The sequence below is a fragment of the Erpetoichthys calabaricus genome, chromosome 14 (genome assembly GCF_900747795.2).
Source record: "Erpetoichthys calabaricus chromosome 14, fErpCal1.3, whole genome shotgun sequence".
Lineage (NCBI taxonomy): Eukaryota > Metazoa > Chordata > Cladistia > Polypteriformes > Polypteridae > Erpetoichthys > Erpetoichthys calabaricus.
In genome coordinates, this window is record NC_041407.2 from 3,321,068 (window position 1) to 3,340,705 (window position 19,638).

Below are 19,638 nucleotides of genomic sequence, written 5' to 3' on the forward strand. Positions count from 1 at the left end.
ATTTTTGTTCATCACCCTTTTTTCTTTTTCAGAATTCCTTGGGAAAGCCCTTCAGCCCCATTCTGTTAGTCGCTCCTGTTCAGATAATGACGTGGATTAACCAGTACCACAACCACTGTCAGGACATCCTTAGACACATAAAGTAGGTGTACGTACAGCGTGCTGTTCTCTGACCATTGTGTACGTCTGTGGCAGGACATTAAGATGCCACCCTTCTTGTGTGTGTTTCAGTGTCATTCCAAACAAGTCATTAATGGAGGGAGCGGAAGTTCCAAATGACAAAATTAACTCTCTTATCCAACTTTTGATGAAGAAGCTGGACCTGGCAAAGGTAAGAGACCGACAGAGAGAGCAGTCAGGCCAACTGAAAACAGGCTTTCCTAATTAAGGAGTAGCTGCTGGGTCAGAGGAGCGGAGAGGAGCGCTAGCTAACACACGAGAGCTTTAAATATCCACTCAAGTCTATGCTGCAGCAGTTCTTAACTCTGGTCCTTTGGGACCCCCGCGCTTGCTCACATTCATATTTTAATCAGACAACCGATTCTGTTTAATTTGATGCCTTGTTACTGCTCTTGGGTCAAAGTCAGAATTACACTGCAGTATGTTACTGACATTTGCAGTAAATTTCCACATTTTAGCAAATGGTTTCTTCTCTTTTTTAAGTTAGTTTTCATCTTGATTTTAATTTCTATGTGCCAGGATTCATCTGCTTGATTAGCTAACCCTAATAAAAGGGTGGCCCTCAGAGGGGGAGATTTTTTCATGGTCTGTTCCACCTGTCAAGGATATCTGGAGAAATAGCTTAAAATTAAAAAAAATGATAAAAATAAAACACTTATATTGGGAGAACTACTGTATTGTTTAAATGTCAATAAAAAGTATTCACCCACCATGGAAGTTTCCAAAATGTGTCATTATGAAACGCTGAATCAGAGTGGATTTGATTTGGCATTTTTGACACTGATCAACAGAAAATGTCCAAGTGCAAACACATTTTTGCTGATTGGTCAAATTAATTACAAATGTAAACCATAAAATCATTGATTGCATTAGCATTTAGTAGACGGTAGCCATGATAGCCCTGATTCTTTGTGCACAGGTCTCTCTCTTTGGCAGCTCTGCCATTTTTCTTCACTCACCTTTGCAAAACTGCTCAGGCCCTGTCAGGTGCCATGTCAATTGTGAGTGAGCGTCTTTGTCAAGTCTTGCCACAAATTCTCCGTTGGACTGACTTCTGTCTCGGCCTCTCCAGGACATTCACATTGTTGTTTTGCAGCCCTTCCTGTCTGGAGCTTTGGCTGGAGCCTTGCTTGGGTCTTCTCCCAAGGTGCAGACTTCTTTTGGTGTTTCTCTGGGATTTCTGCCTGTTTTGCTGCATTCTTTTAACCTTGAGAAGCCTTACAGAGCCTGCTGCCATGCTTCATGGTGGAGATGGGGTGTTAAGTCTGATGGCCAAAACGTTCAGTGTTGTTCTCATCAGACCGTAGAACTTTCTTCCAAATGACTGCAGAGTCTCCCCTGCTATGACTGCTTGCTACACCTGGTGAAGCCCTCGGGCACAGTTGTTGTCTGCAGAGTCTCCCCAGTGTCGGTCTGTCCAAACTACTTAAAAAGTCTCTTGGTGGCCGGCGACTCTTGTCATCTTCACGTTTTTGTGGAAGGCCCGCTCTACCAGATTTCTAGCTCTGCCATGCTCTGTCCATTTCTTACTGACGGATTTAACTGGATATTCTGACTGACGTGAATATCTTCTTGTCTCCTTCCTCGGACCTGTGCTCTTTTGTGGAATTGTTTCTTTCTTTCTTTTTTCATAACTGACCTACGACAAGTTGCACCTTCCTGTCACAATCAGGTGCTCTCCATTGAACTAATGACGGGGCTTATAAAACCCAGTGGCTGCAGCAGTGATGATTTAGGGGTATCATATTTAAATGGGGTCGATACTTGTCTTTTGTATTTGTAAAGAGGGTTTTGCAGACGTCACTTTGACTTTAAAGAATTGTATTCTGTTGATCCACATCAAAATAGCTAAATTTCATCCACTGTCGTTCAATATCTCTCTATTATATATATATAAAAAAAAAAAAATCTTTTTTCGATATGAGACTTTTTTGCTGCAACGAGACGTGATCTTTGGAAGAGAGACAGAGAGACACTTTCACGTCCCGTGAGAGAGACAAGTCACGTCATACTTACAACCGTAGGAAGCAAGTCCCATGGTACATATGTAGAGCAGGTTAGAGATAATCCATCTATCCATCCATCCATTTTCCAACCCGCTGAATCTGAACACAGGGTCACGGGGGTCTGCTGGAGCCAATCCCAGCCAACACAGGGCACAAGGCAGGAACCAATCCTGGGCAGGGTGCCAACCCACCGCAGGACACACACAAACACACCCACACACCAAGCACACACTAGGGCCAATTTAGAATCGCCAATCCACCTAACCTGCATGTCTTTGGACTGTGGGAAGAAACCGGAGCGCCCGGAGGAAACCCATGCAGACACGGGGAGAACATGCAAACTCCACGCAGGGAGGACCCGGGAACGAACCCAGGTCTCCGAACTGCGAGGCAGCGGTTAGAGATAATAGAAGTAGGAAAATTCGAAAGTGTCAAAAAAATGAGTAAAGATCGCATTAGCGCAAACAAACGGAAAATATTACTCGGTGAAATAACGGAACGGCGAAAAGAGATCACATAGTGTTTGAGGATGTCTGGGGGAGAAGAGAGACAAGGCATTGAGACAAAAAGGACAGCTGCTGTACAGGCTTTTAAACGTTCAAAGTGCCGCACGACATGCAGATCACGCGGCACGGCGGCAGCAGCTGATCGAGCAAACAGGAGGTTAAAAAAAAAATTATTTGTTTCCCATTGTAACACCGTTTAAGAGGGGCTTCGGAGGAGCGGCCGCATCTCCTTGGGGTGCGTTCAGCGCTCCTTTTCACAACGGGGCAAGCGAAGCAAGCAGGGGGCAAGTTGTATAACAGTAAAATATGGAAACTTCCATGGGAGTGAATACTTTTAGTAGGAGAAATTTATGAAACACTCACATTCTGTATTTTCTTTAAAAAAAACAAACTTTAGGATTTGTAACTCAACAGACAGTTGAGAAAACTGTAAATGTTGTTAAAACGTCAGTACCAGGCATCTCCATTTTATTACAGAGCTGTAAGTGAACCTGCGCTGGCAGAGCTGTACCTTCTCCTGACCAGTCCCTGTGGTTTTTGTTTGCCTTTGCAGTTCCAGACCTGCTTGGTTCGCCATTGCAAGAAAGCCTACGCCTGTTCCTTAACACATCATTCTGGCTGGAAAATTGTATTCTCCGGTGATACGATGCCTTGTGAATCTTTGATAAAGATGGGTTAGTAAATGTGTTTGTAAATGATTAAAAAACGTGGCAGATCAGAATAGGAATATGCTTTCATTTTGGAATTAAAAAAAAAAAAGGAAAAGAATATCAAGTGGGTGGCATGCAGCACTACATTGCTTAAGAACTGATCTGAAAAGCCACAGGTTTGTTGATTTTGACCTTTGTCACTAACGTGCCATGTGACCTGCTCCATTGTTTAACCCACCTGTGTAGATTTTGTAGTGATAACAAAAGTGTGTTTCTTGGCACTTGTCCCTTGCAGGGCCTGACTTAATGAAAGTACATTTGTCCTCGACTCTGCCCTCTGCTGGTCTGACCTCCTGTCTTCTTAGCTCCTCACTTTATTCCTCAGAGTCCTCCCAGCAACACCACAGGGGAACCTTTCTTAGTCCTCTTGCTACTTGCATTTTCACTCTTTTATTGATTTTAATAACAAATAACATTCTGTACAAATAAGTCAAGTTTTATAAGACGTGGTTCAAAACAAATCAGGCCAGCAGAGTAAAACTTTTAAGATGGAAGAATAAGTAAATAGATAAATTAATAAACAATAGACTGAAAAAAGAGAGGAAGAGAATCTGCCTCCTCAATTAAAACACTTATTCTAAAATTTTATTGATCAGATCCTGCCAGGTTTTGAAAAAGTTTTGTACAGATCCTCTAAGTGTGAATTTGATTTTTTTCCCCCAATTTCAACTAGCACATAACCTCCGCTCTCCATTGACTTTTCACACTTTCTGCTGCCACCCACATTCCGTGCCCACACACAAGTTAAAACTTTGTTTTAACCAACTTAGTGGATATTCATGAAACGGATGCCTCTGCTTTGACTCGGTGGTCTGTCTTATGGTAACTCCTACTGTCCCTCATGAGCAGGACTTGATCTCCACTTGGGGCTGCTACTCTGCTTCCACCTAACCTTTTGGGAGCAAGCCATTGTTTTCCTGCAGTGGACCACCGTGGCCTGAAAATATGGAGGTGCGAATGCTAACACTGAGTGCATCACATGTCTGCCAGTGACTGTAGTGCCACCCAGAATGATCCTGGTGAAAAGCAGACCCAGATAAAAACAACACATAACACAAATTAAACACCCGGTAAGTCAAGAATAGGAAGGAGAGCGACTGAGACCACCTCCGACTTTAAAAGGCTGGGTTCGGAGTTGATGCAGTGCGTAGAGCTGAGTGAGTCTGACCGCATCTGCCCTTTATGTTACATCCTGCTGAGTGAGCTCTGATTGCTTCCCCATCAGTGAAGTGATGTTCCATGTCTCAGGAGTTTTTGCTTTCTTGTCAACCTCTAGATTATCTCCATCTGTCCAACGCGTGCTTGTTACCCAAATGAAATTGCGCCTTGCGAGTGGTGAGTTAATCCAGTGGCCGCATGGAGCCCCCAGCTCTGTATTTTTCTATTTGTGTACTGCTACCTTTGAATTGTGATGGTGTAGAAGTTTATTTGCAAATGATATTACTTTGAATATACAATATGTGTCAACTGTCTCCTCCTTCTCCTATTGTGACACTAAAACATGTCCTGCGCAGCAGACTAGATCACAGATGAAAATGCCATCCTTGCTCTTCTGTGAAGCAGTAATGCTCAAAGACTGTGCCAGTTGACAAGCTAACCTTTGTGTCGTGGTTAGCAGTAGAGCTCATTAAACTTCTCTGACTAGCAAGTCTCCAATCATTTAGACACTTTATTGTGCTCTTACTTGCCCTGCCGTGTTACGTTGCTATACATAATAATGATGGATTGATTATACATACGCTGGACAAAAAAAGTTCTGCTTCCTGAATTATTTTTGGTGATTAAGATAGACGGCTTCATGGTGAGTCCAAATATAGTTTCAGATTGACGGTATTCCATAGAAATTTGGAGAAACATGAAATTAACTTTTGCTGAGTTTAGTGTGTTTAATCACTTAATGATGAATTATCAATTGAGCTAAGCTGTTGATTTTCATCTTTACGAAGAACGTGATGCTTTTCAATCCCAGGGTGCAGCCATAGTCGGCCATTATCGATGGATTCTGCTTGCCCTCAATCTGCCGTGAACTTCGTCCCTGCTAATCTCATGGGATGAAGGCCAAGCGTGAATGCAGAAAAATAATCTTTAGCAACGTGTTGCACTTCATGGTTTTGATCTGTGAGTTTTATTCCACCTTATATTATTTTTACTTAAAATGGGTAATTGAGGCCAAGAATAGACACCGCTAATGGCACACAACTCAGCTGACCGGGAGTGAGTGCCATGTAAGCACCCGGACCTCACAGGTGGCGCAGTGGTAGTGCTGCTGCTCTGCAGTAAGGAGACTGTGGAAGATTGTGGGTTCGCTTCCCGGTTCCTCCCTGTGTGGATAACGCTTTGAGTACCGAGAAAAGCGCTATATAAATGTAATGAATTATTATTATTATTAAGGCACAACTGAGGTGGGAGAGCGAATGGAGGCACCTCGGGCAAGCTGTTAAAAGAGAGCAGGTGTGCCCCATGGTTTGATGGTCTATTTGGCAGACAAATTGATTACTTGGCCCTACAGAGTGGCCAGTTCTTTTTAATGTACAAAGACTCTTTGTTCAGAGTACCCTGGGATATCCAGGCTGCAGTGCCACTGCTTTTAGATCATCACAGGTGTTCCAGTCGTAGTTGTTAAATATGTTGTGAAAGTGAATCGCCTTGACACATCAAAAGGTTTGGGGCAGCCACCTGTATACTTGAATAAGGCTGCAAAATTGAAGGATTGGTAGTACAGTAGTGTACATAACAGAAACTGAGAACTGAAGGCAGGTCAGCAGAAGTGACGTCTTTGGGGGGCTGGCTGGAATCGGATGTGACTTCTTTGGGGGGCCCGAGCTGGATGTGGCGTCTTTGGCAGGCGGAACCTGAAGTGATGTCATCAGGGGGTGGAACCAGAAGTGACATCATCGGACCCAGGCAGAATTTCCAATGTTTGGTCTGCAGGGATAACAGAGAAAGGGTTACTGCACCCCATCACTCCCTGGCCTGGATTACCTTCTTTTGGTCCTTCTAGCTGCCTCCCATGCACATGTGTGTGACAATGTGTATGAATACGTATGATATGAGAGGAAATCATCAAAAATAATCACATGTAATAAAATGGGACACCATAGGAACATTTAAATGTGATTTTTGTGATCAGCAGACCAAAATCATTATGTGCTCAGGAAGCCAAATCTTTCCTGTCCAGTGTTAGGGCAGTAAGTGGGTGTAAGTAACCTCTAAGCTGCCCAACGGGTTCCAGTTTAGTTAACACCATTTTATAGAAAGTTGTTCTCATTAGTATTTTTTCCTTTTTTTGTTTTTACGTGTTCTGAAGGAGAGAAGGCCACCTTGCTTATTCATGAGGCAACCCTGGAGGATGGAATGGAGGACGAAGCCGTTGAAAAGAAACACAGGTAGAGTCTCAGTTGTGGAACATTCTTATCACGTTCTGTGGTTTGTTTTTTTTTGTGTGCGTAATATAAATATATATATAAAATAAATAAAATAAAATATGGCATTGTCTGACATGCCTACCACTATTCAGTAGACAAGGTTTACCTTTGTTACAACAAAAGGAGCCTGAAAACATTCAAGGATAATTATAGGCCTGTGATGCCATAGTAACCAGCTACGCTCTGCGTGCCACTTCAGATGTCTTCACCTCTTCCAGGAGCCGTTTACTGCAAAGCGACTAATAGGATTGTCTTATTTAATAAGCATGTAGGGCTTTGTCAGTAAATGTAATCATATTACTGAGTCTGTGTTCTTTAAAAATATAAAGTCTTTCCTAATTTATAATGCTGAACCGCTACAATAGTTTGTGCACTGTATTTACGTTGGATATTCACAAGAAGAAACTTGAAGTGCGTTGAACGTATTTTTAATATTTTAATTAACTGTGGCGTGGTTAGTCTTACACACTCTTCCCTAGCAATATTAGCATATTTTAAGAAAATCTATTTGGCTTAAACCTGTTTTTCTCCCTGTGTGAAGTAATAACTAGTAAATTGTCAGGCAGAGTTATTTAATTCTTCTCTTTCTCAGCGCTTGAATTTTCATTGTCTCATTAGGAAAGTTTACAAAATAAAAAAACTTACAGACCCTCTATATGCTTGCACTTTAGTTTTGTGTGGACCACAGACATCCTTTACATGGAGGACTTAAAGAAATGAATCCTAATTAAGTACACTCCATGAAAAAGTGTTCAAGGCCTTTACTGAAACTCAAACTTATTTTGAGAAACTGAGGCCAACTAAGACGGATTTAAAGGAGACAACAGCAAGCTGTAATTGTGTTCAGACAGCTCAGGGTTTGCTCATTTTGGATAAACTGAAGTACTCCACAGTAATGACCTGAGAAAAACGAGGGCTGTGGATTCAGTGCGTGTTCAGGCCCCTTCACTGTCTGCACACTTGACTGGGTTGTAGATTTAATTTTAAATGGTTGCATCTGCCATTTTTGCCCATCAATCTACATTCAATAATGCATAATGACAAAGTGAAAAGCAATTTTCGGAGAGGTTTGCAACTTTATTAAAAGACCCATTCCAGTTTACTTCGTTCTTTCCAGCAGATCCTCTCAAGCTGCACTGGATTGGATGGGAAGTCTCTGTAAACTTCCATCTTCAGTTCTCTCCACTCGTGTTCTGTTGGGGTTTAGGTCTGGGCCACTCAAGGACACTCTGAGACTTGTCCCAAAGCCACTCATGCATTGACTCTCTGATTTCTCAAAGGTGACCCATCGACCCAGTCTGAGGTGACATGCACTCCGGAGCAGATTTTCTTCAAGGACCTCCCTGCATTTCACCACATTCATCCTGCCCTTAGTTCTGACCAATCTCCTCGTCCCTGCCAACATTATGCTTCACCATAGGGACAGGATTAGGCAGGCGATGAGCAGTGCCCGGTCTTCACCAGACGTAGTACTTTTACTAAAGAGTGGCTTCTCTCCAGCCACTCTAACATAAACTCCCAATTGATGGAGTGCTGCTGAGATGGTCATTCTTCAGACAGGTTCTTCCATCTCAGCAGAGGACTGTTAGAGTGACCTCCCTCATGGCCAACTCTAGAAAAAGTCAAACTTCTTCCATTTCATAATTCTTGAGACCACTGTGCTCCTGGGAACACTCAGTTTTACAAATGGTTTTATCCCCATTCCCTGTTCTCTGCCTCACCTCCGTTTGATCATGGAGGTCTACAAAGAGTCCTTTGGACTTCATGGTCATGTTTTGTTAGATCTGCAGTGTGAAGGCCAGGAGGTACACGTGGGCCTTTCTAAATGATGTCCAATCGATTCAGTTTGCCACAGGTGGACTCCAATCAAGTTTTTAGAAACGTCTGAAGGAGAATTAAACCAATCAAGATGCACCTGAGCACAGTTTGGAGTGAATACTTCTACAAATCAGATTTCAGGTTTTGATTCTTTTAATAGGTTTGCAGGCCTTCATTTTATCATTATGGGTTACTGAGTGTAGGCCGATGGGCAGAAATGGCAAATTTATCCTTTAAACGTACAACACAGTAAATTGCACAGAAAGTGAAGGAGACTCAATACTTTCTGAACCCACTGTAAACGTAAAATTAAACCAATATCTCAAAACGCACCATATTTATTTAGCTTTCAGTAGATTAATGCAAAAATAAATAATTGCTTCTTTAAAGAAATGTTGCAGCCCCACCAGTTTCTTCTTCTTCAAAAAAAAAAAAATATAATATACAGTGCATCTGGAAAGTATTCCCAGCGCTTCATCACTTTTACCACATTTTGTTATGTTACATGTTACTTATTCCAAAATGGATTAAATTCATTTTTTTCCTCAGAATTCTACACACAACACCCCATAATGACAATGTGAAAAAGTTTACTTGAGGTTTTTGCAAATTTATTAAAAATAATAAAACTGACAAATCCCATGTCCATTAATATTCACAGCCTTTGCTCAATACTTTGTCGATGCCCCTTTGGCAGCAATTCCAGCCTCAAGTCTTGTTGAATAAGATGCCACAAGCTTGGCACACCTATCCTTGGCCAGTTTCGCCCATTCCTCTTTGTAGCACCTCTCAAGCTCCATCAGGTTGGATGGGAAGCGTCGGTGCACAGCCATTTTAAGATCTCTCCAGAGATGTTCAATCAGATTCACGTCTGGGCTCTGGCTGGGCCACTCAAGGACATTCACAGAGTTGTCCTGAAGCCACTCCTTTGATATCTTGGCTGTGTGCTTAGGGTCGTTGTCCTGCTGAAAGATGAACCGTCGTCCCAGTCTGAGGTCAAGAGCGCTCTGGAGCAGGTTTTCATCCAGGATGTCTCTGTACATTGCTGCAGTCATCTTTCCCTTTATCCTGACTAGTCTCCCATCCCCACAGCATGATGCTGCCACCACCATGCTTCACTGTAGGGATGGTATTGGCCTGGTGATGAGCGGTGCCTGGTTTCCTCCAAACGTGACGCCTGGCATTCACCAAAGAGTTCAATCTTTGTCTCATCAGACCAGAGAATTTTCTTTCTCATGGTCTGAGAGTCCTTCAGGTGCCTTTTGGCAAACTCCAGGCGGGCTGCCATGTGCCTTTTACTAAGGAGTGGCTTCCGTCTGGCCACTCTACCATACAGGTCTGATTGGTGGATTGCTGCAGAGGTGGTTGTCCTTCTGGAAGGTTCTCCTCTCTCCACAAAGGACCTCTGGAGCTCTGACAGAGTGATCATTGGGTTCTTGGTCACCTCCCTGACTAAGGCCTTTCCCCCAATCGCTCAGTTTAGATGGCCGGCCAGCTGTAGGAAGAGTCCTGGTGGTTTCGAACTTCTTCCACTTATGATGGATGATGGAGGCCACTGTGCTCATTGGGACCTTCAAAGCAGCAGAAATTTTTCTGTAACCTTCTCCAGATTTGTGCCTTGAGACAATCCTGTCTCGGAGGTCTACAGACAATTCCTTTGACTTCATGCTTGGTTTGTGCTCTGACATGAACTGTCAACTGTGGGACCTTCTATAGACAGGTGTGTGCCTTTCCAAATCATGTCCAGTCAACTGAATTTACCACAGGTGGACTCCAGTGAAGCTGCAGAAACATCTCAAGGATGATCAGGGGAAACAGGATGCACCTGAGCTCAATTTGGAGTTTCACGGCAAAGGCTGTGAATACTTATGTACATGTGCTTTCTCCATTTTTTTATTTTTAATAAATTTGCAAAAACCTCAAGTAAACTTTTTTCACGTTGTCATTATGGGGTGTTGTGTGTAGAATTCTGAGGAAAAAAATGAATTTAATCCATTTTGGAATAAGGCTGTAACATAAAAAAATGTGGACAAAGTGATGAAGCGCTGGGAATACTTTCTGGGTGCTATGTGTCTGTGTGTGTGTATGTATATGATATATATAATATAAAATATATATAACATGTGTATATATGTATGTGTGTATACATTTTTTTTAGTGCTAATGACTATCAGAGATGTAGTCTGCAGAGTTCATCAACAGCTCTAGTCAGGGTGTGCTAAACTGAAGTAGTGAGTCTTCAGCTGGGATTTGAAAGCCGAGACCGAAGGGGCATCTCTTATAGTAGCAGGCAGACCATTCCACAGTTTAGGGCCTTGTAACTAAAAGCTCAACCTCCCGCTGTTATTTTATTATTCCTTGGAATCATAAGCAGACTGGCATCTTGAGATCTTAATGTACGTTCTGGTTTGTAAGTCATGATAAGTTCAGATAAGTAAACTCTGACCTTCTTGTTGCGAGTCAGCAGCACTACCATTGTGCACCTGTGCCCCACTACTTGCAAACCAGTAAATTCTATCGATGATGAGCTGGTTTCTCTGCATTATTGACTTATAATATCTCTGTTAAACATTTTCACTGAAGTGTCTTTCAGTGTCAGATGTACATTTATCCACTGATTACAGTGCACAGGCTCAACTCCACACCGGCTAGAAGGATTATATTTGTTAAGGCCTGTCGCACTACAGGAATTTTCCAGTGACTTTAGGCTGTAAACTTCATTTTTATAATCATAGCTTGTCAGATGCAGTTGCAGTGCGCTCAACAGACTGACGACTCGGTGAGACCAGTCTGTGGCTTGCTTCAGGTGCAAAGAAGTAATGTGGCTATTTTAGACTGCAGAAACAGAAGACGTTTGTCTGTCTGATGTCTTGTGTTTGTCACACACTAACAGAATGGACAAAGGAAAATGATGGGCCGAAGACTACCTGTATGTGACTGTAAATCTTGTAAAATATCGAGAGTGGCCACCCCTTGGTCTTCTGTTAAAGCCTCTTGTTCTCATCCGAACTGCTTTGGCCATGTGATAATGTCTGCCATTTTTTTTACACCTACATTTTTTTTTTTTTTTTTTTGCTGCTGTTTATTGTCGCTCATCTTTTAAAATATTTGTGGGCTCCTCTTGGCGTTTATTAATTCCTTCTGAGTTTGAGTGATTTGGCGCAGACGTTTACCCCGCTCTTTTACCTTGTATAGCATTCTTGCTAGAAAGTTGCTCAATAAAAGTAAAAGTTGATTAACTGGGAGGCCGCCTGCCATCCTCCACCCCCTTGAATGTGTTTCTTCTTTACGTTGAACAGCACCACTTCTCAAGCCATTGAAGTTGGGATGAAAATGAAAGCAGAGTTTATAATGCTGAATCACTTCAGCCAGAGATACGCTAAAATCCCCCTCTTCAGCGCCGACTTCAATGAGAAGGTGGGAATCGCTTTTGATCACATGAGGGTGAGTGTCTGTCTCCTTTTATACCTCGCGTACAGCAGTTCCTTCAGCCATGTGGAATGTTTGTGTTGCTCCAGCCATTATTGCTCTTCTCCAGTTGGTGAAAGCCTAAGATGTCGCTGTGTCGGGATCTCTTTCAACTTTAATGGCTTAATGTTTAATTCTCTGTAAATGCTTCACTAACCTGAAATGTTGACTGTCCTGCCTCCGTTTTCTTTTTGGTTATTTCTATCTTTTTCTGGTTTGCTCTGCTAAAGGAGTTGCATTAAGTAAAGATTCCTTCATTTGCAGATCCGGCTGAGCCACTTTAACACCATTCCCAAACTAATCCCGGCTTTGAAAGTGCTGTTTGCAGAGGAGATCGAGGAGATGGTGGAGCGGCGGGAGAAAAGAGAGATGCGGCAGATGAAAGAAGCGCTCATGAACTGTCGACAGCAAGCTGGCCCCACGAGGCCGCCTTTAAATGCTGTGGTGAAATCGGACTCGGCACTCAAGGCAGATTCGGCAGGAGCCAGTCACAGCAATCAAAGGGAGGAGGTGGAGGAAAGCGAGGAGACGGCCCCCAAAAAGCTACGAACCAGCTGAAGACTGAGCAATAACGTTGGCGCCGTTGCCCTCCTACTTTATCACGAGACCAGTCTCTGAGAGATTGGAGAGGATTTTATTTAAGAATTCCTGGTTGCAGAAAACATGGCAGTGACTAGCGCTAAGGAAAATGTGGAGCTAGTATGGGGCTACCCTGTAGGTTAAAATAAAGCCCATTTATTTTTAGGCTTATTTCTCGGTATCTTTTTTTAGCCATCTACAGTAATAATGCGTATTTTATTTAAAGGAAACCCAGCCTTTCATTTGACATTTGATCTTGCATCAGGATAGAAGTCCGATAACTGAGGGAGATGCTGGGCATTTTTTGTTTTGCAGGTAAGCCAGAATATGAGGATCTTGTTGGTTGCATTTGTTTGATTCATGTGATATTTGGAGGGTTGACGTGGTTTTCAGGTGTGGTTTTCTTCCTAATTATGCTTCACAAAAAGCCAATAAATTTTGGAATATTTTTTTTTCCCCATGTTTGGTCTGTTTCTGTGGCCGGGTATCGGAGCAAGGCCCCCTTACAGAATGTTTACCAGTTTATAGACCAGTTTAACACTGGACAAATGAGAGTTTGCTACCTCAAACACTTTTTAGGTGCGTCTTATGGACTGAGGCCTGCTGCTCACAAAAATCACCTTTAAATTTTCCTTTCATGCCCCATTTTATTGCAGTCAGCTATTTTTGTGATTTCCTTTCAGTTTAGAAGTTATTCATATTGCATTGGGGTAAATGATGAGGCAGAGCAAAACCCCATTTAATTAAATAAAACCGCTCTCTGGCTGGGACAGTGGAGTTCAAGTGCAAGTGCTCTTAGAGGACACGCACTTCCTGTCTCTCACTCTTCATGGCAGTCAGGTCCGAGATGAGACGAGATGCCACCATTTGGACCGGAAGGGGCGGGGCTTCCTTGAATTTGTTGCCCTCTAGGAGCAGTTTCTCAAGGCTGTTGGCAACCGCACCCCCTCTCAACCCAGGGTGGCACCACATACCTTAGGCGAGCCTTGATGTACCCTACAGTACTACAACTGGAACATCTCAGGTGAGCTAAACGTACTGACGCCACAGCTCAGAAATCCCAAGTAACAGGATTGGGACAGCCGTGCTGAAGAATCTCATTCCATTACAAAGAACTGACTGCTCCAGGGCCGGAAATTCAGGCACATATTTGAGGCTGAGGTTTCCACGGATTACTGATGCGAAGATTAAGGAAGGCATTCTTGTTGGTCCACAAATCAGATAATGAAGATCTGCTAGAGGGCCCAGAGGAAAACCACATGGAAGGCATTTAAAGATGTTGTTGAGAATTTACTTGGCAACTTTAGGGCACCACACTGCGTCCAACTGGTTGTCGACATTCTTCAAGCACACACGCACAAGTGATAAACACGGATTTCGATATTTGAGACAGATGTTTCCACAAGTGACGAAAGCCAAAATTAACAAACACATTTTTGTTAGTCCATAAGATGGATGTGCCATCAATGAAAAGTGCTTTGCAGAACTATGAAGTGCAACGTGTCGCCAAAGACTGAGATTCTGCATTCACACTTGGACTACTTCCCTGCTAACCTTTGTGCACTCACTGGTGAATGTGGTGACATTGCAACGATGGAAGAGGGAGACCTCAGGGCAAGTGGGATCCATTAAGGCTGGCCGACTGACTTTTGTACACCGAAATGAGAAGCAGATGATGTGTACAAACAGCAGCAAAACATTTTTAGCTCAATTGAACGATTGTAACATGTCGGCATTATTAAGTGATTCAACTTGCTAAATTCAATGATAGTGAATTTCATGTTTCTCCAAATTTGTCAGTTAGAGATTATGAAATCAGATTAGAGTGGATTTTTCATAATCCAAATTTTTCCTGGCAGAGTTTTTGAACAAAAATGTGCTGTGCAGTGTAAGCTACTGTCATGCTGGCACGTTTCTGCGTTTTCAACAGGCTCTCAGAACTGTAACGGAATCACAACAGAATACGTGGCTCCTCCATTGTGGCATCTGAGTAATCACTGCTGCCGTTCTCATCACGCCAACAGTCTCTGGTGCCAAAAATCACTTTTTGTATGTCCTCCGCTCTGTGATTTCAGATGTTGGAAATTATCCTTTTGCTCTTTGCAAATGTAAGCAGAGTGTGGACCTTGTGCTGATTTTTTACTTTTAATCTGGAATTGTGCCTGCGACTCTCAGAGCAGGTGATGAAGGATAGTTGGCATGAGTGGACAGCACAAGAAAAGCAAACCCTGCGTTTCACTTCACTCCCCATAATTTTTATCACATTTTTTGTAATTGTGCGGCACAATAGTAAACACTTGTCTTCTGCTTCTCATTCGTTTTTCTGTTTTATATTACATTGCTTGTGTAAACAGATGACCAAGTGCAGTGTCAGCGTGCAGCATATTACGTACCTATTTTGGTGAGGTGTCGTGAGATGTTTTCTGATTACTTTGTCATTTTTGTGATGTGTGTATAAAATCTTTCCATTTAAACACACACACTGAAGGGATCTGCAGAACATTTTCATTCTCAGGTCAACGGTGAGCACTATTTCTTGACAGCAAGTGCTCGAGTGTTTGAAGCGATGTGGAGGTGCATCTTGTCCTAGTGCTTGTGGGCTTCCTGCATATTCTTCAGTCGGCTCCCAAATTCTGCAACCATAGCATATCAAGTTGTCTGGCAAGTCAAAATTGAGCAAGTGGGAGTTTGCTAACTGCTGGCCTGGTATTCCAGTCCCTTGGGGTAGGATCTTTCTGGAGGGGCTCAAATTGGCAACAGTAATGGTGCCAGGTGGTGGCTGGCACTTTAAATGTAGTCTGTTGCACTCCAAGGGCTAGTGACGTATACAGCAGAACATTAAAAAGTGTGAAATACAGTAATACTGGCTAATAATGAAAGTCCAGAGCACAGTGCTGGAGGGCCGTAGTCGCTGCACCGTTTTCTTAATGAGAAGTCAGTTCTTGCTGTTGAGGCACTTTGTGTCTCACTTGTTCAGATTCTCCACCCTTAACTGTTGCTTTTAGTCTTAAACGGCCACATTCCATCCATCCACTTTCCAACCCGCTGAATCCGAACACAGGGACACGGGGGTCTGCTAGAGCCAATCCCAGCCAACACAGGGCACAAGGCAGGAACTAATCCTGGGCAGGGTGCCAGCCCACCGCAGGACACACACAAACACACCCACACACCAAGCACACACTAGGGCCACGTTAGAATCACCAATCCACCTAACCTGCATGTCTTTGGACTGTGGGAGGAAACCGGAGCGCCCGGAGGAAACCCACGCAGACACGGGGAGAACATGCAAACTCCACGCAGGGAGGACCCGGGAATCGAACCCAGGTCTCCAGATCTCCCAACTGCGAGGCAGCAGCGCTACCCACTGTGCCACCGTGCCGCCACGGCCGCATTCTCAGTTTTTAAATGGCTCCTTACTACCACTAAGATAAAAAGGAGCCAGTGGTTCTCCCATCTAACGTTTTCCATTTACAGCTGTGGGTCTTCACCTAAACTATGTTGTATAATAAAATAAACCTAAAGAGAGAGAGAGTCCAAAATGAAGTAAGCTGCCCGAATTCGGGGTGTCCGTAAGAAACAGAATGATTGACTTTGTGAGGTACAAGTACATAATAAGAGTTGCCTGAAATATTAAAATGTTTTAAGTTTACAAAATCTTAGATATTCTAGAATTGTAATGGAACTGTCATTTTTGCACCCTCTGATCGAAGGCAAGTAAAAGGTTAAGAAATCCAAAAATAACATCACTGTCCTTGAAATACCCCACATGCTTAGGTTGGTCATTTTTAACCTTTTGGGAGGGCTGGGGTCACTGATAAAGCATCTATCCAAAATATGATCATATCAGTGATCAGCAGTCGCAAAATAGCAGAAAATGACACATTGTGCAAACATTTTTTCTAAGTTTTCCAACACCCTCATTTCCCATCCCTGAGAAGGTGCTGTACCAGGATCTAATGCAGCCAGTGACGAGGACATCCCTGTGCACCTGTCGATGTTGGAGAAATCAAAATGTGACCCGAGCTCTATGGCGGCAGTGTTAACCAGTATGCCACCATGCATTCTGGAGCTAAAAATCAATTTTTTTTTCCCTCTCTCTCGCTGCATTCCCCAATCTCCTAATTAACACCCACAGAGTCTGTGAAGCAAGGGATTAGCATTATGTACTAGGTGGGGTGTTTGGGTGCCTCTGTCCTTACCCCATGAGCACAACACAGTCAACAGCATAACATGTTAATGCAGCAGTGAAGACAAATTTATGCAAAACAAAACTTAATCCCATTATGATCAGCTAACGTACACCTCAGATGAAAATACTGGAGTTTGTTTTTCCTTCTTTGCATGTGGGGGACAAATCTGACTTCAGTACCAATCAGGCAGTGATATCACCTCTGTGTCTTTACACCACGAGTTATTCACATGTGCACAAAGCAAATAAGGTGGCAGCATCTCTGTGTGTATCAAAGGTGCAGACCGGGCAGTGAACTCCCCATCCAATATTGGTTGCTACAGCTCTGTGATGCCATGCTGGCCTAGCAAAGTGTCAGGGGGCACTCGCTGGGTTAAAAAAAAAAAAAAAAAAAAAATCTGTCTAACCTAGCTGTCTGGTGAATTTTATAGAAACATGTTTTCTGTCCAACCTAAGCAATTTCTCTGAAAAATGCTTTGTTGAAGTTCACTGGTCAGTGCTACTGGTTACCCGCTTTACTGGGGGTGATAGCACTGCCAAAAATCCCCAACTCAACACAAAAAAAGGCCTTTAAGACTTTATAAAATGTTTATTTTACCAAAATCCTCTTCATTACAATGAAGCAAAGTACAGTATTTGCCCTAAAACACTGAGCCAATCCAAGCAAAGTCCCAAAATCCAATTCAATGGCGAAGTTCAAAAACCAGAGGAAAGGTTCAAAAGTCCAAAAATTCACAAGAAAGGCACAGCAGAACACAAACTCACCCACTCCAGAGCACATTCACAAATGAACCACCAGGAACTAGGAGAGACCCTCCAAAACATAGGGCGGAGGGCCCCGCTCAGGTGTATGTGTAGGGGGAAATGGAAACTAAAATTGAAAAGAACCAAAATGAACAAAGACGACATAAAACATGAATTTGAAGCCCAGCGAGTCGTGACACAGATGAACCTCCAAGCGGGCCACTGCAGGTGGGAGGGCGCCGAAGGAGCTTTAAAGGATTTGGCGAAGGCGAGCGTGAAGAGGAAGAGTGGGGTCTTCCGAAGATAGATGGTCCTTCATTTAAACAAAAAAAATAAATAAGGCCTATCACGGACCATAAAACAGCTGCTTGTGTTTGGCGCTGCACGCTTTTAACATTGTAGCGGTTTTACTTTTCAATTACTACTGGTGATTTGTCCCCTTTTCCATGGTCTTTGCAGTATCTTTTTGCTGACCAGCATTGAAACTAACAAACCCCCCTCCGCTCCGCTTCCCTTATTTTTGCCAGCCAGTTATGCCCTGGAGATGTCGGATTATTTTAAAAGCCTTTCGTATCTTTCGCGTTTACTTTTACTGACTTTAACCTGCCATCCTGCCCCAATATGGCTCTTGCTCCGCTTAGGATTAGTCGCCCGTGACCTGCCCGATTCGATTAAGGACCCAAACCGCCGCCACCTACGTCAGGGGCAGGTCGCGGCTTTGTAGCGGATTCGCATTTAATCTCACAATTTCATTCATAATGCACATAACGTTACGAAAACGCAGATTACCACAGTCGTAGCGGTGTTATTTCTCATTTTAAAAATAGTATTAAAAACGCCTCGTTTTTAGGAAAAAGACTAAAAAAACACAACCCGTGAAAGCCCCCTTTTTCTCTCCGCCGAAACCAATTAAGAAATGGGCGCGAAAAATACAGAGGCGGCATCACCCGTTGACGACTTTAAGTATCTGAAGAGAGGTCCGCCTCTATTAGTACGAACATAACGATTTGATAGTGAGGGTGTCAATCAAGTCAGTTCACGGGGTTATCTTGACTCTTATAGGTTCTTTTACAGCCCGCTCAATTTAAAGTGACGTTCGGTATCTCCAATTCGTTAATGAGCATCCGAAGCGCGATTGAGTACGTCTTTAGTATCGACGAGCGGCCATCGATGGCGTGCTTGTTTGTGAGTGAACCAAATTTTAAGTTTTTTACGTTTCTCGAGTTATGGGAACAATGCTGCAGGGACACCGGGAGACAAGAGGACGGTGTGCATCATCCTCCCGTCATTTGGAAGGAGAACTATGGTTGGTTTATTTTCTCAGAACTATTAAAGCAGACTTTTATACACAGTAATACATTAAGGTAAAAAACAGTGTTGCCGTCAAATAACTTGATTATATTCTTACTGTAATAAGGAAAATAAGTGATAACAGTTGTAGTGGACTTGCATTGCAAAGTTTATAATTAAAACGTGAGTTTGCTTGATTGTTTGAATCCAATAAGCCTCCGTGTGCTCCGCTTTTGCATTAATTTTGGCACCGCACGGACAGACGCCAACTTTTACTGGCTGGTGACCATTTTTGGTTAATCGCTAAGTTTGTGTTTTACTTAAATCGCTAAGCCAGAAGTGTCAAATTAATCCTTAAACTACGGATATGGAAACATTGCTTTTATTACATAGACTTCGAAGTGCTAATTTAGCAATGGTGGTGTTTCTTTGTTGTTTTGGACGTGTTTGTGGCAGATTGTTGAAGATGACGACGATGTGCACGAGACTGAAGTAGGGTTGGCAGGTTATCAATTTGATTTATAGTCTTAAAAAAGCCAAGAGTTTTGTGTTTCTGTTATTAAAAGGTGCTACTAGGGTGGTACACCAACTGTTTTTGGGTTGTCTAATTTGGCCTGTTTGCCCGGCCACAATTACTTTATATTTACGATACTTTTATATATACTGTATACGCTGTATTATGATGTAAATGGGTAAAGTAAAAATATATGGCAATCATTG

The 19,638-nt window shown here is 42.9% G+C and overlaps 1 protein-coding gene across 2 annotated transcripts in view; it reads left to right on the forward strand.

Moving 5' to 3' along the window:
• The window catches only part of elac2 (elaC ribonuclease Z 2), a 59,040-nt gene extending 46,179 nt beyond the window's left edge, over positions 1-12,861 (forward strand). For both annotated transcript variants that reach the window (XM_028819842.2, XM_028819843.2), the window contains exons 19-24: positions 33-142; positions 232-331; positions 3,246-3,366; positions 6,710-6,788; positions 11,945-12,089; positions 12,378-12,861. In XM_028819842.2, the coding sequence (XP_028675675.2) occupies positions 33-142; positions 232-331; positions 3,246-3,366; positions 6,710-6,788; positions 11,945-12,089; positions 12,378-12,671 (849 nt within the window). In that variant the 3' untranslated portion in view covers positions 12,672-12,861. The remainder of the gene's footprint in view (positions 1-32; positions 143-231; positions 332-3,245; positions 3,367-6,709; positions 6,789-11,944; positions 12,090-12,377) is intronic.
• The last annotated feature ends 6,777 nt before the right edge of the window (positions 12,862-19,638 follow it).